The 23,855-nt window shown below is 41.9% G+C and overlaps 2 protein-coding genes across 2 annotated transcripts in view; both read right to left on the bottom strand.

The window, feature by feature from the left end:
- The window catches only part of cfap299 (cilia and flagella associated protein 299), a 37,716-nt gene extending 32,612 nt beyond the window's left edge, over window positions 1-5,104 (bottom strand). Inside the window, exons 1-2 of the mRNA XM_080467058.1 lie at window positions 4,874-5,104; window positions 3,896-4,038 (exon numbers count right to left, since the gene is read on the bottom strand). Coding sequence (XP_080323184.1) covers window positions 3,896-4,014 — 119 coding nt within the window. The 5' untranslated portion in view covers window positions 4,015-4,038; window positions 4,874-5,104. The remainder of the gene's footprint in view (window positions 1-3,895; window positions 4,039-4,873) is intronic.
- Window positions 5,105-10,163: 5,059 nt separating this feature from the next.
- Window positions 10,164-23,396, bottom strand: fgf5 (fibroblast growth factor 5; the record flags this gene model as incomplete). The annotated part of the gene is made up of 3 exons (XM_080467056.1): window positions 10,164-10,796; window positions 16,433-16,536; window positions 23,192-23,396. The coding sequence occupies 3 exons, from the start codon at window positions 23,394-23,396 to the stop codon at window positions 10,425-10,427; spliced, it is 681 nt and encodes a 226-aa protein (XP_080323182.1). The 3' UTR covers window positions 10,164-10,424.
- Between the last annotated feature and the right edge of the window lie 459 nt (window positions 23,397-23,855).

Here is a 23,855-nt window from a genome sequence, read left to right as displayed (position 1 = left end):
CGGGTTTTCAACATCTCCTGTGAAAAGGAGACGCTCGAGGGAGCCGGTCACCAGTTAACAGGGAAACCAGTTAATACAAAACACCGGTGGTATCCAGCGTTCATTTCTGTGCGTCTCTTTGTTTGTGAGTTCTGGTTGTGTTCGGGTTTTAAAAAACGGCGGAGTGAACGAGACGCTCTCCTGACCCATCTCTGTCGTCACACACCGGCCAATCAGAGGCCTGCCGTCAACCGACGTCGTATTATCTACTCGCTGGGAACCTCGGTGGAGGAGGTACAAGGAAAGTACCTGGTACCAGGTACTAAAACGTAGTGGGAAAGCCTAAAAGGCGAGTCGGGCCGAGTAGCCACTGGTGGAAAAGCGTCATTATAAAGAATTCACACAGTTGAACGGAGCCGCCAGAATACTTTCCTATCTCTGAACATCCTTTTAGCTTTCGTGTAACTAAAGACCTCAGCAGTAGATGAAAAACTACTTATTACTTTCAAGTTTCGTGTTTCACGGTTGTGTTTATTTTCACTCCTGATGAGAGCTGAGCTGTTTGTTTGGTCAGCAACATGTTGGTCTTAAAAAAAAAAGAAAGGAGAACGACTCATTAATGAGGCAACATCTGATTTACATTCCTGCACCATCTCCTCTCCTTCGGTACCGTCTCGTCGGGACCGGAGCGGAGACATTCATCGATCGGCAGCTCTGAGCCTTGATCCAAAACAGTTCTATTTATACACCTGCAGCCACCAAACATCTTCAACAGGCTGCAGTGAGATCGAAGAGACAAATGAAGAAAACTCAAACAAACCAGAGGTATAACGTTGAAAAAAAATACACGTCCAAAGGCAAATCGGCGTGACCAACCTGGGCCACAAGCAGCGCGCACTTCAAAGTCCTCTGGAAACTAAACGCTTCATGTATAGAGGAGAGGAAACAATGATTTTCACTTCATTTTAATGCGCTTCACTGGACAAAGAACGACCGCTTTCCTAGACGCATGGGCACTATCCAGCCTCGCTGCAGACTGCAGGTGGTTCTTCGTATGTTTGCTCCTGTTTTCACAAGGCAAGAATAACAGAAGGTTGAAGTCTGAGTGCTGTCAGACAGGCCCGGCAAAAAAAAAGAAAAAGGAAAAAGAAATCAGAGGAGAGAGAGAGAGAGAGAGAGAGATCTGGTTTCAGACCATTTCTGATGAGAAAAGGTTTGTTCATCGCCTCAGAAGGTATGAAGCGAAGTATTTCCCCCAACGAGGCAACAACCAGAGCAGCAGGAAAGACCAAGAAGGATTCTTTAACCGCCACCAAACTGCTGACTTTCAAACTTGGTGGCCTCAATATGCAACAACTGTTGACACAGGTAAAGTACAGATCTGTAAAGCCTGTGTGGACAAACACTAAACATCTTAACATTTCATTGAAATTGCAGGCGACGTCTCTACATCGGTTCTTAAGGTGGCTGTCCAATGTCGTGGTTAATTAAATAAGAGCAGGAACTCTATAACACCGTCTCAAAAGTGGTGAGTGGCCTCACATAATCCTTCAAAACACTTCCTGCAGGGTCTTTGCATCTTTTGTTGTCCAGGTGAGATGCATCTCTAAGCAACGGAATCACAGGCTGATGCATATGTCCAATGTGTGTTAGCGTCTTTGCCAGCCTGCTCATAGGAACAGTGTAAACAAGCCAAGATAATAATCATCCATCGCCAAATCCTCTTCACCTGATTCAACTGTGTTCATGCTCTTCTGACCGTCAGTGATTCCGTCTGTCCTATACTCCCCTTTCTCCATTAACCCCAACAGAACGAGTCGACTCAGCAGCAAGTGTCCCGAATTCAGCCGTGTAAACAAGATACACTCTGGGGAACGTGACGGAGTCACTCTGACGCTCTTCCACAGGCGAAGCCCAATTTATTGCAAAAAGGAATTAAACTCGATGCGTTGGGCTCCGGTTGAACCCCGGGGGACCACTGCATTGGGAAGCCACGGCACACATCCCCGTGGCCATCAGAAGGTCCGGGGCTGGAATGTGGGGTTCACCATTAGAAGCCACAGGAACAGCGGGGGATGGGTCGCTGGTTTCCTGAACAGGAGGCAGAATGAGCAGCTTGAAAACGGAGCCTCCCCACCACAGCCCCGGCTTGGGTCACACTTGTGGAGAGAAAAGGGAAGAGTTCCCGTCGCCTCCTGAAGCACGGAGCACGTCATGTTTCACCCCTCCACTTGGTTCGGGTGGCGTTCACATTCACTTCAGAGACCGGATCAAACCACCTGGTTTGGGGGCGCTGTCGCCTCAAACAAACACTGACCAGAGAGGAAGTAAAGAAGGAACACGGCTCATCGATTGGTCCGGACGGAAAGAGGAAGCAACCGCCACAACACCATGACTTCTCTAAAATCTCAACAGTCTAACTGGCCTGCCTGCTAAACACCTCTCACTAATAGAAAGTAGCTGACTCAGCAGGAAATCGAAGGCGTCGAACTATTGATCAGCTCCAATTCTACTTCAGACACAATTGAGACAACAGTCCTCTTCAAACGCCAGAAAACTGTTCTTTATATGTTTATAGACAGTAATTAAAGAGAAATCGGCTTCTACACAACATTTCAGAGACGTTTCGGATCAGACGTATTGTTTATGTTCTCTTGGTAACAGTTACATCGTTGAAGACTCATTCGGAAGATCCGGGACTGACGTACAGCCCGTGGAATTTATAAATAAGAGTAGAAAGTAAAGACTCATCGCTGGGTTTTTGTTTGGAGTTTGAAACTCAAGGCATTTATTCCAGCTTCACTTTTACCTTGAAGCATTTAAACCGTTCCGACTTCAGAATTCTCCCGTAGAGAGCGTCAGGATTTCAGTGGATCTAGATTAGAGCATGGAAGCGTATTTGTGGTCAAATGTACGACTGTAGTCTTAAGAGCTGTGACGCGATATCAACTTCCTTTTGTTGCCATAGCAACCACAGAACAAACCTCAGTTTGTTGAGAAAGCTCAATGAATAGACGTCGAAATGAAAGAAAAAAAACCCTCCATAAACCTAATGTATAATGTAAAGATCTAAGTGAAAATTAATTGTTCATTGTTCTGTTAAACTGTTAGGTAATAATTTTCTTTTTTTTTTATTAATCCTTTCCAGGCATGTGACAATAAATGTGTACATAGATATATCCATATAAAAACCCTTATTGATATATTGATAATATTAATAAATACTTTGTATTTTAAAAGAATATATATTTACACAAAATAGATAATCTATATTTCACTGTCACCACACACACATACATACATACAGAAATGGAGGAAGAAGTAAAACTTGTGTAATCCTACCCATTCTCCAATATTCAATACTAATCTTATGTAATTATCTTCCTGCGTTGGAAATATAGTTTTGTATATCAAAATGTACACAGTAATAATATCCTATAATATTGAAGACATAATAAATATGTATTCCACACACTAGTATTATAACATCATTATTCCTGGTGTTTATGTTACTGCAATTGTCATGGTGACTGTATGAGAGTGTCTGCGAGGAGGGGGGAGGGGCGGAGGATGCTGGGAAGGCTGTGTGTGTGTGTGTGTGTGGAGGGGGGGGGGGGGGGGGGGGGGGTCTAAAGCTGTGTACCGGTACAGTTCTGTAGATTATTTAGTTAAAGGCCATAAAGATTGAAAACTTTTATTTTCAAAATGTTCATTTAAACCTTCATTATTCTGCACTGAGGCTTATATTCAAACATGCTTCACTTCACTTCCGTCTCTCTAGTTACATTCTGACTTCCAGAGACGAACTGAATTGGCGAACTATGTCAGACGCTGGCTACAGCCGGCGTGACTTTGAGATGAATGCATGGCGAGCCGGAGGCAGAGAGCCTGATGTGAAGGTGAAATGTCAACTCACACTGGCGGGGCTCTGGTGAAGAAAGCGCGAGCCTCTGCAGCCCCCGCACGTCGGGCTGCTGCCTTCGCCTCCTCAGATTCCTCCCTGCTCGGGACTGAGCCTCTCTGGCCGTCCTCCATCAGCTTCCGAGCGAGATCCTCCCTCTGCAAGGCCCCGTAAACCCAGAAGAGTCACTCGGAGAACATCACCACGACTGTCAGGCGGAACATTTACTGTAAATTGTTGTGATCGCAAGTATCAAAAATCTACTTTTGGCCATCGCCCGCTCTTCACGGGGGGATGGATGGATGGACAGACACATAGCTATACCTTCACCAACAAATTGAGTGAAGATGGCTGAGAAGGCTATCTTTTTATCTGCATGTATTTATTTATCGGTTTGTATCGATGTATTTTACCAGTTTTTTCGCAAAAACTATTAATCCAAGCTGCATGAAATCTTCAGGGATGATTTGTCATCATCCAAGGACCAATTGATTAGATTTTGGGATGTTAACGGCTGACCGATTATGAGTAAATCCCCCCCAAAAAATGTGAAAAAAAATGTCCCATACAAAGCGGAAGAGAGAGTCACCTCACGGAGGTCAATGGAGATCAGCTCTGTCGCCATGGAGACGCTTCCTGCTCAGTGTGTCACACAGATGAACCTGAACTAACTCGTTAGCCATACTAACCCGGTTCCAAACAAATGTTTCGTTGGCGAATCTCTGCGCTCTACCGAGTGTAGCTCTACTTCATAGAGTTCTGGACGGGTACAAGACACTGACATTCCTGAGCTTCACTCCACTTAACAAAACAAACGTGTACAAACAAAATATGCAACAGGAACAACAAATGCGTGTAAACATTGACTGTGTCATGTGGAAACTCCTCATGAAATGTCTAAAGTAGGAGAAGTAGAAACACAAATCCAGAATCCATGTCAGCACATTGTTGTGATCTCTGTTTGTTGTTGTTTGTTCGTTTGCAGTTACACACCAGAACATCTCAGCGTCACTTTGTTCCTCAAACACCGTCTTCGCTTTGGACACAAACGAGGAACCGGTTCGTCACGAGGCGGTTCGTCTCATCAGACAGACGGTGGAGTTCAGCAGCTCCTCATCAGCGCACACGTTCTTCTTCCTCTTGTGTGGATTCAGGTGTTCAAACAAACCAGCAGCTGCTGCGCAAGTCTGCCACCTGCTGGACACAGGTGGAACTTGTTCGTTTCTGATGAAGGCCGACGACGCCAACAGACACGAGAAATAAAATAAAAAATAAAATCTGACATGACACGGTGAGAGGAGTGAATCTTAGAAAATACAGCCAGAGACATATATTTTTACAATCATTTTCAGTGAATTCATATATTCTTTTCTGCAACGTAAAAGATTTTAATAGTTGAAAGCCCCGACTGTTTTTTAATGTCATTATTGATCCTGTAGTTTGTTTGTTTTTTCTCAGTATCTATTCTGAATTTCAAATGAATGAGTTTTGGCCACAGGCACAAGAAAAACTACATTCAGGCTGTACATGAAGTAAAAAGAATAAGAATTCTCACGTGTAGTTGTCAAATAAAATCTTCTTTTCTTTTCTTTTCGGTCTTTTCCCTTCACTGGCCCTGAAAATTGACTTTTTTCACTGAAGAAGTTGCACTTATTAAGTTATTTGGTTTTTTGAAAGAGGAGTGTGATGCTGAACAAGACCGTTTTAAATCGTGGGAGTGTCCACACGACGTTTCCAGCTAAATCTGCCCTTATACCTGCAGTGAGCTGTGATTGGCTCCAGCCTGAACAGGAAACGTGTCATATAAAAGCTGGATGGAAAATAGACGATCTGTCATGTTTCTCAGAATCTATTGAATTTAATGTGATTATATTCTAAAAGGAAAAGACAAACATGGGATTTTATTTTTTCTAATGAAAATCTCATTTGTAGTAAAAGTTGCCTATGAGCGCCCCCTGCGGTGTATCTCAGAAACACTACAAGTCAGAAGTATAACATGACAAAATAAAAGATAATGAAATAAGTACTGCTAATTACTACCATTTAAAAAAGATAAGGACCACAGACAGTCTCATTTCATATAACAAACTCTACAAAACCCTTGATTCAGATTGAACTAACACATTATCTACTTGCACTATAATTCTGCACAATAACACTGAAAGTTTGCCTCAATCAATATTCTAAATTATTATAGAGATATCACGAATCTCCTGCTTTACACTATATGACAGTTCGTAGGGGTTAAAAATGAAATCAGAGGAAGAATCAATTGTAAGAAAGGATGTGACTCACTTTTAAATAGAATAAATCCAGAGGAGCGACTTTAGAATCCAGATATCCTTCATAGACTTTAAACTGTTAGAGGGCGGTGTGGTAACAACACACTGAAACTCACTCCTCTGTGTTTGTTTGAGGTTGTTATAGCAACCGAGTCACGTGTTCCCCACGGCCATAGACAGACGCTACAGAAGAAAACGATATATATTAATATATATTAAACTAATATGCTGTTTGTTATGTTTACTCCTGTATTAGTTTCTCTGCTTGTTGTTCCTTCATCTGTTCTTGTTCTTATTTTCAGGAGGTTTTTCATATCAGGCCCTTGAGCTTCTTTCCTCTCCTGCTCATACTGAGTAAATGATGAATAAATAAAAACAAAATCAGAATCAAGTGAAAAATGTGCCACAAATCAAGCTTGATGATCAGTCCGACTGCTCTTCTTAACACACAGTCTATGGATGACGGGCAGCAGAGACTTAAAGGTCTAATTGTCCTTACAGAAAACCATTTATTAGTCCCAGAGCAGGTCCACCAGGTCCTCCTGATGTTGGAGGGACGAAGTCGCCCAGTCGGGCCCGCCTGATCTGATCTGTACTACAACACCGCCCCCATATGGTTAGAATCAGGTATTACAAGAATGAAAGAGAACTCCAGCTCAAACACAACTCGCGTGTGAGCTCACAGAAAAGGAGGCGATACACTGGTTTGGACAAGTCATAAAATCAATGGTAATATAACATAATATAACATATATAATATCTACATCTGCAGAAAAGATATTGCAGGAGAATAACGTTCACTCAGAGGTGTAGTGGTTTGCGCTCTCGCCTCATAGGGGCCACACGTTTGAGTCTTTCTGCCCGAGTGTGAAAGGAAAGAAGCTCAGTGTCTGTCCTCCAACAGTCTTAACCTACAGCAGCTGGACGAGTAAACCTTTTCAGCAGTTATTCAGAATTTCTTTTTTTTTTTAGAAATATTAGGTTGGTGAAAAAAAGGCAGTCCTGCAGACGTGTTTAATGTGGGAGTAATGTGGTCCAGAATAAGATCTCTGTAAAGTAACACATGAGTCCTTTTTGGTAAAATAAAAAACAAATGACGACACTCATCGCATGGCTTTAATTTCATACTTTATATCACAGTCGTGTCTGTCAAGGCCGGCTGATCTAAATGTGTTCCAGTGTTATTTACTGTGTGGTGACATCGTTAATCCACCTCTTCTCTCCTCCCTCTTCAGTCCCTGTTCTGGGGTCAGATTCCCCCCCCCCCCCTGAGCCTTGTGGAAGCTTCCTGTAATAAAGTGTCAGTCTGTGTGAGTCAACATCTTGTCTGGGTCCAAGAAATCTCCTTCACACATTCCTTGAGACGAAAAGTCGTGAAAAAACCTGCTGCTTGATTTCTTTGGAACAATACTCCCTAGAACATTGGAGAGTTTGTTTATTGCCCCTGTGACAGGTCTTAAGACATAAAGATGTAAAAGGAGCGGGCCTGTTGCTCATTGGCGACATCACCTCAGTGGGATTTGAACCAGCAACACTCTCACTTCTCTAACCACTGGAGTCGCCACTTCCCGACTGTTTGAATGTTGATCTGTTTATCCTGAGGAGTATCCTCCGGAGTAGAATACTTTGTTAAATCGCAGGAGGAAAAGTTAGAAAGTAAATTTCTTTCTTTTGGTTATTTATATTGTTCGTTTCTTTCCTTGCACTGTGGGCTTGTGTGTGGGTATAGGTGTTTATGTCTGTAGATATGTATGAATGGACGTGTATGTATATATATTCTATGTGCTGCACAGGACGTGTGTGTGTGTGTGTGTGTGTGTGTGTGTGTGTGTGTGTGTGTGTGTGTGTGTGTGTGTGTGTGTGTGTGTGTGTGTGTGTGTGTGTGTGTGTGTGTGTGTGTGTGTGTGTGTGTGTGTGTGTGTGTGTGTAAGAGATGGAAGAAAGTAATTATATTATTTATTTGTGACAAGGGGTGAGAGTAAATAAGTTTTTACTTCTTCTCACTCCTTTTCGAATATTCATCTGACGATGTTTTTCTTGATTTATTTTATTTTATTACTGTTATTCATTTATTTATTATTTGAGAGGAAAACTTTGTTGTTAATTTTCTTTTCTTTTTTTCTCATTGTTTTCGTATTCGAAATAAACATTTCAATCAATCAATCAAATACATACATAACACATATAAACCCTCATTAAACTCCAGAAAAGAATTATTAGAATAACAAAAGAAGCTTCCAATCTGGAAAACACTAATAAACTATTCAGAGAATCTTGCACCTTAAAATTTGTAGATATTTTAAACTTAAAAACATTAGATATACTATTTAGAGTGAAAAATAAAAGTCTTCTCACCGGTATTCACGAGAGAAAATAATCATAATTCAAGAGGATTGTGTGTATTTGAAAGAGGTAGTGTGAGAACCAACGTTAAATGTCGATGTTCTTTCCTTTCTGGGGGTCATAGTATGGGACGGACTTAAAATTGTGAAAATCTTTGTTAAAAAATTGAGCGGTAAATAATGAATGATCACAATGAAAAATGACTTGTGTTACATTTTTATCTATTTATTTATTTATTCTCTCTTGTATCACTGGTTTCCTGGGTAACTGTATGGGTTTTTAAGGGAAAAGCAAGAATAAGCCTTGGCTTCACCCTTTACTCACTTCAGCCACAGAAATAGTAAAAAAAAAAAAAAACAAGACAAAAACGAAACGTGTGCGTGAACCTTTAAGCACGATAATCTGAAAGCACAAAATTAAATTTTTGTATCTGTAAGTGAAATAAACTACTCATTTATTTAAATCAAACTTCCTCGTAGTTCAAATTAAACAACGTTAATCCTCGTGTGGTGAAAGTTTATAGTTTATTTTGTCATCATTTGATTGAATATCTGTAGATTTGGTCTTGTTCTGAGATTTAAGAGAGAAAAAAGAAAAAAGCAGGTCAGTGTGTCACAGTAAATCCTCAGATGTGAACTCCGTGTCTATTTTTGCATCATTAACTCTCTGAGTCTGTTGACTCACCTGTCGTCTTGTTTCAGGGTCTGGTCGCCGCCGCCCCCTCCTGTCAACGCTGCAGCTCATCCAGCCTTCCTCTCCTCAACTCGTCTTCCTGTCTCTCCATAACGCACCGCTCTCTCCGGTCACAGTCGGGGGGGGGGGTTTGTTGCCTCCACCCCCCCCGGGGTGGAGTCGTGGCCAAAGCAGGACGTCACGGCGAGGTCACAGGTTGGTTCAACCCTGAGATGTTCGACCACCTCGGCGCCTCCCGGCCGTTCTGTGTGCTGGTGTCACCTCCATCGCTCAAATGAGAATATAACCCGGCGAGGCGACCTCAATCGTAAAACCCTGAAGAAAATACATCTCAGGTCCACTGCGGAGAACACCGAGCAAACCTTTAAACTCATCGCTGTTCTACCAAGAAGGCTCTAGAACACAATCAGATGACCTGGAACTGACCGAGCGCTACTACTGAGTAACAGAAGACGAAATCTAAAGCTGCGTGAATCAGAGGCTTTGTTACATCATCAACCATTTATTACATTTTGGGTTTTATAACATTATATTTTATAAAAATTTTAGTTGGTTGTTACATATCGGGCTCTAACAGTCCTTATTAAACCAAACAGCATCAATAACTTCTGCGGAACGATCTACAGCAGGTAGTCCGCCATTTTAGTTGTTGCTAAGTCGCGGCGGGCGTCGCAGGGTTCTAGGTGGAGAGGCCACACATCAAAGTTTTTAAAGTTTCTCCACTCTGGAACCCCGTTTTCAAGCTCCTAAAATGCCGCGCCGTGCAGATGATCGACCCCCCCCCCCCCCAAAAAAAACCCGATGCGGTTACATGGAATGGCGTTGTCGTGGGAACAGGGCCTAAGATGCTCTTCTGTCTTTAGCAGTAGGAGCGCTAACAACGCTAACAGAGAGTGCGGCTTCAGCAGCGCCGCTTCAAAGACGAGCGTTCGGTACGTTTCGCTAAATGAAGCTCCACACGGTAACCAAAAAGCATACGTACCTTTAATATAAAGTATACAATATCAAGAAAATACAAATATGTAAAAAACATTTAATTAATAATTTACACACGTAAAGCGGACACCGTCCGGCAGGGAAAAGCTCCAGCAGCTGAAGTGGAAGACAAAGGGAAGCTCAGTGATCATACCTGATGGTCCCTCGAGGTGCGTCGCACCCTGGAAGCCTTCAAAGTGTTCATGACTCTCGTCCTCGTCTCAATTAGACCACGTCGACCACCTGGGACGCTATCCCAGCCTGTACTTGGGCCAGTACTTGACCTGCTTGGGCCTCGGCGCAGTTCTCGGAGGGACGTTAGCGTTTGACAGAGGGGGTCTGGAAGCGGCGCTCGCCGCGGGTTTTCGCCGCTCCCGGGCTCTCTCCGTGATGGTGAAGCCGCTTTCGGCGCTGTGGCGTGAACTGACCCGGGGCAGGAAGTGAGTGGAGACATGCTGGGGTTTGACCCGAGGGCTGGAGCCCATTTTAGCTTTGCCCTTCTTGTTGAGCGCCACGAACCACTCGCGACCCGTCCTGTAGTTCCCGTGAATCACCGACGCGTAAGTGTTGTAGCTGTTCTCCTGGAATCGTTCCCTGAACTTACAGTCGTCTGTGAATATTTCCTGCAAAGAGAAGAGGGAAAAAAAAAAATTTACATTTTCAAAGTTTTGCCTTTTTGTCTCACGTGATTGAATTTTCCATTTACAGATTTTCTGTGTGTCAAAAACAAAAAGGTGATGATATACAAATCATGTTTCATTTTAACCCCAAACATTTCACCATGTCCTCGAAGAAATGGGGACGGGGGTTCTACAAAGGCAAAATACAGTTGAGATACAGATAAATACAGATTCTATTGTGTTTCATTTTCACTCAGTATTGTGTTATTGTGTCCTCTGCTGGAGAATCTAACAGATAAAACACATGAAATGAGCATCAGCAGTGACGTCATCCGCCCGTTTCCAGCCTCGGGTGGTCTGCGTGCAGGATGATGTCCCACACTGCCACCTACTGGCCAGGCGGGGATCGGCACACCTTCGGTCATCACATAGAAAAGAAAAGACTCACAGTTCATAGGGCGGCCGGCTCAAACTCGACTCCATCGTGTGGAGCAGACGTGGCCACAAACAGCCCTCATCCACCTTCTTCTGATCATTTAAAAACCTAATTGTGGGTTTCAAAGGTTAAGAGAAGACTTTGTACATTCTAACATCTGAACCTCATTCGAAGTCAGATTTCTCTCGTTTGGCCCCCTGGTAGTGACAGTAAAGTTTCTCAATATTCACAGTCACTTGCTGTATCCCAGCTCTGAAAGCTCCAGAAGCTGGGACCCTGACGCAGAACTTCATGCAATGTATTCGCTGGTTTTCGCGTTTAAAAATATCCCGGGTGGGAAACTCTGACATGCAGCGAGCGACTTCCCCCTGTCATTCTTAAATAAAACAAACGGTTCTGCTTTGCCGGGGAGTGCAGCGCAGCAGAAAATGATGCTATTACAGCGTTTTGGTAAACATGCCAGTCACCGGGGAGCGCACCGCCTCCACCGCTTGTACAAAACCTCTCACTTATTCACGGCGACCGAGGAGCCGTGAAGACGGAGCAGCTGTGGGACCGCCGCCGCCGCCGCCACACTGAGCTCCAGAACGATTCGGCCAAAGCTTTGATTGCAGCGACGAACTCCTCAGACGTCATCAGACAATCGCAAACAAATACCAGTATAATAATAATAATAATAATAATAATAACAATAATAATAATAATTCTTATGGCTGACCTTTCCCATGATCCTCAAGTACACTGTAATTTCTGTGTTACATCAAAGTTTACTGCCTAAATATGTCTTCTTTTTTTTTTTACAGAAATACACAGAAAATGACTGAATTCCCATCAGACCTCTTTAAACAAGTTACACAAATCTGAAAATTGTATTTTGGGGAGTCCAAGAGCAGTGTTTTTTTTTTTTTTATCTGGACCTGGTCTAATGTGGTTCTCGGTATGAACAGATAATCTGGGATATCTCCTCTTAAGCATTCTAATAGAATAAAGGTTGAACAAATTCAATATTGTTCGTTGGGCAAAGTCTATGTCTTACCTGAAATGTTTTTACATGAATACGTAGGACAGAAAACAGAGAGACAGTCAAATGTTTCCTAACAATCCAATGTGTTGAACTTCACGATGTGACACTCAAGACGAAAACAAAACTGGATTTTCTCAGTTCTCTGTGCTTCAGAAGTCATTAAAGACGCGTATGAGTTCCCTGTAAATTACCTCGTGTGCACAAGAGGATATTTTGTGGGAACAATTAACAATATTGTGCACATAAGACAAAAAGATGAAACCTGTTGGGACTTTAGAAGCTCTTTACAATCTTTGGAATAACGTCTGAGATTATTGACTAAGATTGCTGAAGATCGATTCTCTGAATGTAAAAAAAAAAAAAAGAAGTTATTTTTGTCATAAAATAAATGAAAACACTACGGCTCTCTGTGCTGGAGGCACTAAGAAAACATCGGGGTGGAATTCTTTCAATGTTTGTGGAAAAATTTCACTCAAAAGGGAAAAATGTAAACAGTCAACATCTGCCAAGTATTTTACTTGTCATTAGCCTCAAGCTCTCGATCAGATAAAACATGATTTATCCTCCATCTAAATGTACTTTAATGCATCAAGTACGCCGTCGAATCGTTTCAGGAAGTCACAAAAAAAAATCCAACGCACCACGACTCCCATCGTCGTTCTGAAACTCTGTGGATTCACCCATGTTTGTGGAGGCGCGTTCATCTGGTGCCTGTTTGCTGATGATGACATGCAACGTGCATCTGTCTTCATTAGTCCGCAAATAAAACCCTGCGGTGAAAAACATCCCATTTGTAAATGCCGCGACACACTGGAGGAGTTTCTGGATATCGCCCAACACTGCACCACGAGGCCTGAGCCGGCTAAAGCCCTCCAAGTTTACTCTCACGGTGCAGCTGGAGACACAGATTTCAGTTTCAGCTTCACAAACATTTCTGCTCTGAAGACAAAAATGACTCTAACTTCGAGCAAAGCCACACTGTCATAGTGCCGATAAAATATGTGAAGATCTATCTATCTATCTATCTATCTATCTATCTATCTATCTATCTATCTATCTATCTATCTATCTATTTTTGAGTTATTACACAATAAATGAATGTAATCCCATATTACAATATATATGGTGTATTTGTTTTCATGTGTATTGGTACTATACGTTACACGTCCTAGTTCATGTGACATAAATACCAACTCGACTCTCTCAAATTTCCCGATTGTTGTTTACAATACGACACTGGACGTCAGCGTTTTACAGCGAGAATCTACTGTGACGCTGTAGTTACTGCTGTTCTCTCCCAGTGCTATAAAGAAATATATATATATATGGTATGGACTAGCTGGAACCAGCAGGGGGCGGTAGTGCAACTTCGAACCCAAGTGAAGAAGGGGAACAGTCATCAGGGACGAAAAAGCTGCTGATGAGCGAGAGAGGGGAAAAAGGTCATGAGGGACGAAGAGAGCGGCGGGTTAGATAGATGTAGATACTACCTGAAAACAGTAACTGAATAGTGTGTCGATGCTTCAGTCGGTGACATAATGTGCTGTGATAGTTGAACTTGTGAGGTCAAAACATGGAAAGAGATTTTGGGACGTTGTAATATAAATGATATACTGAAATTATCAAACGTGGTGGAGGGTCTGAAGATCACAGGTCATATCAAAAGAGACTTCAGTGTCTGCACAGAGGGAAAATTCACCAGTTTCTTGTGGTGTTTTTTAGCAATTTCAGCAGTTTGTAACCATTTTAAGTGTTTTAGCCGTTTCTGAGCCGCGTAAGGCTGCAGAGCTGCAGGTTTCAGACCTCCGGTTGAGCTAAAACAATCAGGGCTGCTTGAATAAAAAAACGACCGCTCGGAAACAAAGTCAGGCGCAAACTCATAACATTTGAGAACCAATCGTTCCTTTTTGTGAAGCTCCGTCACTTTTATCTTTCCGGCCAAAGCAGTTTTGAATTGAAATGTGCTTTTGACCTTGACAAAATATCAGTGTGGAACCAGCGAATCCAGTAAACGGTCAACATGTGAACGAGCTGTGGGTAAGAAGTTCCTCTGAGGGAACCAGTCACATCCGTCCACGATGGAACAAGGACGTAAATCTCCTCCGAACGGAGCTGACACACTCCGCGGCTCCCGGATCAGACCCGGTCTTATTCATCATAGTTATTCTGTGTTAATGTTATCAGACATCCCAGACAGGCCTTAATCTGCTCCCTCCAAACCACACACACTAGCAGGGAGCCGCTCTCCGTCCAGACTGCCACAGCTGCCGCTCATCACTCCTCCACTTCACTGCAACGGCCGTGTTTCACTTCACAATGTGTTTGAGGCAAAACAAAACCAAACAAACTGAGATTAGAGCAGTGTGTCACCAAACAGTGACGTTAAGAGTTTTGGATTGTGTCAAAGGGGTTCATCAAAGAACTGCATAATAATAATAATAATAATAATAATAATAATAATAATAATAATAATAATAATAATAATAATAATAATGTTTCATTTAAAGTAAAGAAAGGCGGGAGGACATAGTGAACCATCTTTACATTTCAGCTGGGAAATGTTGAGTTTTACTAAACTGACAGGCATGAATCCAAATTTTAAAAAAAAAGTGAAAGAACACTTGAACTGTGAGCGTCAGTCTTTCACTGCAGGTGATTCTGGTTTACCGGCAAGTTCCACAAGCGGAAAGAAATAGGGATGAAAAAAAAAGGTTAAAATATCTGCTGTGGTGGGAAAGGTGGCAGATCTCATTTTCATTTATTTGTTTATATTGGACGAGACAAGCAATCTCATGAGTTTTGACCAGGTTGCTGTAAATAAGCCGGGTTTAGCACAAGGCTACTTACCATCCGTTGTCCCACACATAAAACCACACAAGGCTACAAACATAGAAAAACAATAAAATGAAACAAAGACAATGATGAAAAAGTCATTCTTCCTAAGAAACAACCATAAAGTGCAATGAGAGCCTGAAATACAGTCAGGAAAAGTACCTGTTTATTTTTTTAATCCCTGATTACCTTCGCCAAGAAGATTAAGTTTTTGTCTGTGTGCATTAATTAATTTATTGGAATGTATCTATCTATTTGACCAACATTTCACAAAAAATACTCACCCGAATTGCATGAAGCTTTCAGGGATGATTTGTCATCATCCAAGGGGCAAACTACTGCATTTTGCGATGTTAACGGCAAACCACTTATGAATAAATCCCCAAAAATGTGAAGAAATGTCCCATACAAAGCGGATGAGAGAGGCATGGTGAAGATCAAAGGAGATCAGCGTCTGTTGCCATGGAGACGCTCCCTGCTCAGTGCTTGAAGTGTGTGTTGGGCAGTGTGTGTTGCGCAGTGTGTGTTGAGCAGTGTGTGTTGGGCAGTGTGTGTTGAGCAGTGTGTGTTGAGCAGTGTGTGTTGGGCAGTGTGTGTTGGGCAGTGTGTGTTGAGCAGTGTGTGTTGAGCAGTGTGCGTTGAGCAGCGTGTGTTGGGCAGTGTGTGTTGAGCAGTGTGTGTCGGGCAGTGTGTGTTGAGCAGTGTGTGTTGGGCAGTGTGTGTTGGGCAGTGTGTGTTGGGTAGTGTGCGTTGAGCAGTGTGTGTTGGGCAGTGTGTGTTGGGCAGTGTGTGTTGAGCAGTGTGTGTTGAGCAGTGTGTGTCGGGCAGTGTGTGTTGAGTAGTGTGTGTTGGGCAGTGTGTGTTGAGTAGTGTGTGTTGAGCAGTGTGTGTCGGGCAGTGTGTGTTGAGCAGAGTGTGTTGGGCAGTGTGTGTTGGGCAGTGTGTGTTGGGAAGTGTGTGTTGGGCAGTGTGTGTTGGGCAGTGTGTGTCGGGCAGTGTGTGTTGAGTAGTGTGTGTCGGGCAGTGTGTGTTGAGCAGAGTGTGTTGGGCAGTGTGTGTCGGGCAGTATGTGTTGAGCAGAGTGTGTTGGGCAGAGTGTGTCGGGCAGTGTGTGTTGAGTAGTGTGTGTCGGGCAGTGTGTGTTGAGCAGAGTGTGTTGGGCAGTGTGTGTCGGGCAGTATGTGTTGAGCAGAGTGTGTTGGGCAGTGTGTGTTGAGCAGTGTGTGTTGAGCAGAGTGTGTTGGGCAGTGCGTGTCGGGCAGTGTGTGTTGAGCAGTGTGTGTTGAGCAGTGTGTGTTGGGCAGTGTGTGCACGCTGAGTGGAGACTTGAGTGGCGGCGGTTCTTACGGTGGCGTGGAGTCGTCCTCTTTTATTCATGGCCAAGAATCTGTTACTGTGGACGCCCTTGATCCCGATGACCCCCTGAGAGATGGCAAACAGCTGGAGGACACCTGAGAACACACACACACACACACACACACACACACACACACACACACACACACACACACACACACACACACACACACACACACACACACACACACACACCAGTTAACGGCCCTCCTTTTGTCTCCTAAATTAAAACTTCGATTAAAAACAAAACCAGTTCGAGCACACGACACTTTTAACGAAGCTTCCAGCTGTTTTGAATCATTTTATAATTTTCCAGAAGGCAACTAATGTCATGTCTGCAGCCGTCTGCATGTTTGTACAGATTCCCCCTCTGATGGCTCTGATGCTAATGCTACTGCTACTGCTACTGCTACTGCTACTGCTAATGCTAATGCTCTTCCAGGGCTGTGATGACCTGACACAGTTGATCCCCGGAGATAAACCACAACCAGCACATGTTTTTACTGAGGTATGAGTGTAGATGTTTCAACGGAAGTTCTTCTTCTTCTTCTTTTAGATTTAACGGCAGCCTGCATCCATAAAGTTGCTTTACTGCCATCTGTTGGTTCTATCTATCTACATTGTTTCCCACCGCTCTCTTCATCCCTGATGACTGTTTCCCCCTCTCTCTTATCAGCAGCTTTTTAGTCCCTGATGATTGTTTCCCTTCTTCTTCTTCTTCTTCTTCTTCTTCTTCTTCTTCTTCTTCTTCTTCTTCTTCTTCTTCTTCTTCTTCTTCTTCTTCTTCTTCTTCTTCTTCTTCTTCTTCTTCTTCTTCTTCTTCTTCTTCTTCTTCTTCTTCTTCTTCTTCATTTGGTTTCAATGGCGGTTGGCATTCGTGACACGTGACCCGGCTCTCGCTCTTCTTAGACACAAACAGTTCAATCAGAGAGGGAAGAGACCAGGTCGCCAGTCGGTCACAGTGTTCATATATTCCATAACTTATTCATCTAAATCCACATTTTTTTTTTCATTTATTATATGTATATACATATTCTCCTTGTGCATTACCCCCCCATAATCCCATATGTGAACATACGGCAATAAAGTTCTTGACCTTCAAATTAGAAATTGTTTCAATTTCAAGCTTTTTTTTAAAGAAAATAATGTGTTTGTTGCTGGAAAAATACCCTTTTTCAAAGAAAAAAATTACTTCATACAAGTACACAGTCTGAGAAGAAAAATGTGTGTCCGTTTATGTGTCTTTCTAAAAGTCATTTATACTCTACATCAATTTGAGTTTCTCAAAAGTATTGACTCCTGTTTCTTCTTATTGATTTATTTATCTATTTTCTTTACTGAATGTCTCTGTAATCTTTGATTGAGGACTTTAAATGAAGCATCACATGAAGGAGATCACCTGCTTCAGTATGTTTCCGCCATCACTCACCTACGGTGGCCCAGAAGGGCCAACAGCTCAACTCAACAACAGAAAGCAGCAATACAACAACAAAAAGTCCAAATACAACAACAAAAAGCCAGAAGAAAAAGTCAAAACACAAGAAAAAGTCAAAATACAACAACAAAAAGCCACAATAAAAAGCCACAACAAAACAACAATAGGCCAAACACAAATACAAAAAGCCAAAACACAACAATAAAAAGCCACAACAAAACAACAAAAGGCCAAAACACAACAACAAAAAGCCCCAATACAACAACAAAAAGCCACAACAAAACAACAAAAAGCCAAAAACACAAGAAAAAGTCAAACTACAACAACAAAAAGCCAAAACACAACAACAAAAAGCCACAACAAAAAGCCACAACAAAAGGCCAAAACACAACAACAAAAAGCCACAACAAAAAGCCACAGCACAACAACAAAAAGCCAAAACAAAACAACAAAAAGCCAAAACACAACAACAAAAAGCCACAACACAACAACGAAACGCCAAAACACAACAACAAAAAGCCAAAACACAACAACGAAACGCCACAACAAAACAACAGAAAGCCAAAACACAACAATAAAAAGCCACAACAAAACAACAAAAAGCCAAAACACAACAACAAAAAGCCACAACAAAACAACGAAACGCCAAAACACAACAACAAAAAGCCAAAACACAACAACAAAAAGCCACAACAAAACAACAAAAAGCCAAAACACAACAACAAAAAGCCACAACAAAAAGCCACAACAAAAGGCCAAAACACAACAACAAAAAGCCACAACAAAAAGCCACAGCACAACAACAAAAAGCCACAACAAAACAACAAAAAGCCAAAACACAACAACAAAAAGCCACAACACAACAACGAAACGCCAAAACACAACAACAAAAAGCCAAAACACAACAACAAAAAGCCAAAACACAACAACGAAACACCACAACAAAACAACAAAAAGCCAAAACACAACAACAAAAAGCCAAAACACAACAACGAAACGCCAAAACACAACAACAAAAAGCCAAAACACAACAACGAAACGCCAAAACACAACAACAAAAAGCCAAAACACAACAACAAAAAGCCACAACAAAACAACGAAATGCCAAAACACAATAACAACAAGCCAAAACACAACAACGAAACACCACAACAAAACAACAAAAAGCCAAAACACAACAACAAAAAGCCACAACAAAACAACGAAATGCCAAAACACAATAACAACAAGCCAAAACACAACAACGAAACACCACAACAAAACAACAAAAAGCCAAAACAAAACAACAAAAAGCCAAAACACAACAACAAAAAGCCACAACACAACAACGAAACGCCAAAACACAACAACAAAAAGCCAAAACACAACAACGAAACGCCACAACAAAACAACAGAAAGCCAAAACACAACAATAAAAAGCCACAACAAAACAACAAAAAGCCAAAACACAACAACAAAAAGCCACAACACAACAACGAAACGCCAAAACACAACAACAAAAAGCCAAAACACAACAACAAAAAGCCACAACAAAACAACAAAAAGCCAAAACACAACAACAAAAAGCCCCAACAAAAAGCCACAACAAAAGGCCAAAACACAACAACAAAAAGCCACAACAAAAAGCCACAGCACAACAACAAAAAGCCACAACAAAACAACAAAAAGCCAAAACACAACAACAAAAAGCCACAACACAACAACGAAACGCCAAAACACAACAACAAAAAGCCAAAACACAACAACAAAAAGCCAAAACACAACAACGAAACACCACAACAAAACAACAAAAAGCCAAAACACAACAACAAAAAGCCAAAACACAACAACGAAACGCCAAAACACAACAACAAAAAGCCAAAACACAACAACGAAACGCCAAAACACAACAACAAAAAGCCAAAACACAACAACAAAAAGCCACAACAAAACAACGAAATGCCAAAACACAATAACAACAAGCCAAAACACAACAACGAAACACCACAACAAAACAACAAAAAGCCAAAACACAACAACAAAAAGCCAAAACACAACAACGAAACGCCAAAACACAACAACAAAAAGCCAAAACACAACAACGAAACGCCAAAACACAACAACAAAAAGCCAAAACACAACAACAAAAAGCCACAACAAAACAACGAAATGCCAAAACACAACAACAAAAAGCCAAAACACAACAACGAAACGCCAAAACACAACAACAAAAAGCCAAAACACAACAACGAAACGCCAAAACACAACAACAAAAAGCCAAAACACAACAACAAAAAGCCACAACAAAACAACGAAATGCCAAAACACAACAACAAAAAGCCAAAACACAACAACAAAAAGCCAAAACACAACAACGAAACACCACAACAAAACAACAGAAAGCCAAAACACAACAACAAAAAGCCAAAACACAACAACAAAAAGCCAAAACAAAACAACAAAAAGCCAAAACACAACAACAAAAAGCCACAACACAACAACGAAACGCCAAAACACAACAACAAAAAGCCAAAACACAACAACGAAACGCCACAACAAAACAACAGAAAGCCAAAACACAACAATAAAAAGCCACAACAAAACAACAAAAAGCCAAAACACAACAACAAAAAGCCACAACAAAACAACGAAACGCCAAAACACAACAACAAAAAGCCAAAACACAACAACAAAAAGCCACAACAAAACAACAAAAAGCCAAAACACAACAACAAAAAGCCACAACAAAAAGCCACAACAAAAGGCCAAAACACAACAACAAAAAGCCACAACAAAAAGCCACAGCACAACAACAAAAAGCCAAAACAAAACAACAAAAAGCCAAAACACAACAACAAAAAGCCACAACACAACAACGAAACGCCAAAACACAACAACAAAAAGCCAAAACACAACAACGAAACGCCACAACAAAACAACAGAAAGCCAAAACACAACAATAAAAAGCCACAACAAAACAACAAAAAGCCAAAACACAACAACAAAAAGCCACAACACAACAACGAAACGCCAAAACACAACAACAAAAAGCCAAAACACAACAACAAAAAGCCACAACAAAACAACAAAAAGCCAAAACACAACAACAAAAAGCCCCAACAAAAAGCCACAACAAAAGGCCAAAACACAACAACAAAAAGCCACAACAAAAAGCCACAGCACAACAACAAAAAGCCACAACAAAACAACAAAAAGCCAAAACACAACAACAAAAAGCCACAACACAACAACGAAACGCCAAAACACAACAACAAAAAGCCAAAACACAACAACAAAAAGCCAAAACACAACAACGAAACACCACAACAAAACAACAAAAAGCCAAAACACAACAACAAAAAGCCAAAACACAACAACGAAACGCCAAAACACAACAACAAAAAGCCAAAACACAACAACGAAACGCCAAAACACAACAACAAAAAGCCAAAACACAACAACAAAAAGCCACAACAAAACAACGAAATGCCAAAACACAATAACAACAAGCCAAAACACAACAACGAAACACCACAACAAAACAACAAAAAGCCAAAACACAACAACAAAAAGCCAAAACACAACAACGAAACGCCAAAACACAACAACAAAAAGCCAAAACACAACAACGAAACGCCAAAACACAACAACAAAAAGCCAAAACACAACAACAAAAAGCCACAACAAAACAACGAAATGCCAAAACACAACAACAAAAAGCCAAAACACAACAACAAAAAGCCAAAACACAACAACGAAACACCACAACAAAACAACAGAAAGCCAAAACACAACAACAAAAAGCCACAACAAAACAACAAAAAGCCAAAACACAATAACAACAAGCCAAAACACAACAACAAAAAGCCACAGCAGTAGAACTCCACAACAGAAGTGTGCTGCTGACGGACTATTTTGATTAAGAAAAGTTCAATGAGACTTAAGTAAAACGCTGCTGCATGATGATTGTGATTAACGTTGTTATGTGTTTCCAGAAATCACTATTGTTGGTCACCGTGTTGAAACTGCCATAACTAATTATGTGTGTGCTCTGCCGTCCATCGTTTGGTTCCGCTTTCGTTCCCCCCCCAGAAACAACGTGCTCAGACACCAGGGAAAACTCCAAAAAGTAGATTGGGAATTTCACAAACATTTAAAGACCTCAGAGGAAAGTTTCACAGAAAAATGGCGAATAAGGAGAGTGAATGGTTGTGTTCTGTGTGACAAACAGAAGCTTGATGCTGCAGTCTGCTGCTGGTCTGCAGCATCCAGTCCACGTGGGCGCCGCGTTGACGTCCATGTAACCTGACAACTCCACTGAAATGCAGCAGCAGTGCTCCTTCAGGGTCAACTCCATTTTTTACATTTTCTTTTTTTTTTTTTTAGAAAGACTCTTTTCTAAACTGAGAACAGCTGAAATCATTATTTACAGAAGCTGTGAGACATGAAGTTGACAAATGACTTCAGTTACATAAACGTCACATCCCTGTGTTTTGCCAGTGTTTCTTTAATAGCGCAATAACATATGATATCCTAACATTTAGCTCCCATTGAACCTCAGTTAAGGTCTCAGGCTGTGTTGATTCACTGGTAATCATAATAAAGTACACAAATGAATAAGAAAATAATAATTTTAACAAAAAGAAAACCCCTCCAACAACATACCAAAGGAAAAAGTACAAAGCCAGACTTAAATCAGTATTAAAAAAAATTATAATAATTCTAAGATTTTCTTTATTTTCAGAATTCTGATTTAAATTAAGAATATTTTCAATTTTAAATGTCAAAATTCTGACTTTAATTGGAGACTCTATTTACATTTTAGAATTTATATTAATTAATTAATTAATTTAATATATATATAATATTATGATTATGATTATTATTAGTTTCTTTTAGCCTTGATCATAGCCTAAGGTAAGTTATTTCTCTTGAAACTCTTACAAATGTTCCTTCCGTTTTTGACACTAATGACCGAGTGAACGTGTATAAGGTGACAGAATGAAAACACGGAGACGTGGTGATCTGGGAGCTGCTGTGGCGGATCCTCACACATCCCGCCGTCTTCTTTCTGCACCTGTTACTTCTGTGAATAGTTCACCTGCCGTCACGCAAGCCGGACGCCTGCTGACAACTTTAACAGGGTGGACAAGTCTAAGTTTAGGCGCGAGCTTCCTCTGCGAGTCCCGATCGTTGCGCCTTCGCAGGGTGGCATTAAAGCGACGCGCAGAGGACCGTGCAGGATGCGGAGTTTAGTCCCTGGATGTGCGCGATCTATAATGCAGGAGTTGCGCTGTGCTCCGTGAACCCGCGAAACTGCGAAGTGGAGGACTTACTCAGCTGATTGGGCTCATGGCTGCCGTTCACTCTGCCGTCCGGGTGGATCTGGAGGTGGAAGCCGATGCCGACCCGACAGTACAGCCTGCAAGTTCTGCGTCCAGAAGTTGCGCCCTCCTCCCAGCGCTGGCGCTCCAGGGAGACGCGCCTCACTGCGGCCGCGGCGCAAACCAGGTGAGCCAAGGTCAGCAGGTAAACGTTCATTCTTCCAAAACAGAAGACATTCGCTAGGCCACGGGCATTTTTCTGTCGCCTCTCATGTCCGGCAACTGAAAAAACGTGGTGCGCTCCGCGGGCATTACCCCGGCTGCAGGAGCTGGAGCAGTTTCAGCTCGCGCGGAGATATTTATAACGCCAATGATCTCACGACTTGATGCATGCCCCAGCACTAAAGGGCGCTCTTTCATCCAGATATTGTCGCCGAGGTTCAGTTGCTGCTCCGCGCCAGACAGGAGAGACGGAGTGCGAGGGAAACGCGACAGACACCGCACATTTCCCAGGGAAGCGTCCGCGCCAAGACGCACTATGCGCGGCATTTTACGCACAGGGACCGAGCGTTCCTATGGACGCAGTGTGCGTTGATCGCAGCCAGAAGGGCCGTGTAAATCCACTTTCTTTCCACACTTGCCCTTAAATAAGGACACATGCATATGTAGGACTGCA

The sequence above is a fragment of the Lipophrys pholis genome (assembly GCF_963383615.2).
Source record: "Lipophrys pholis genome assembly, chromosome: 7".
NCBI lineage: Eukaryota > Metazoa > Chordata > Actinopteri > Blenniiformes > Blenniidae > Lipophrys > Lipophrys pholis.
This window is presented reverse-complemented; position numbering and strand designations above follow the sequence as displayed.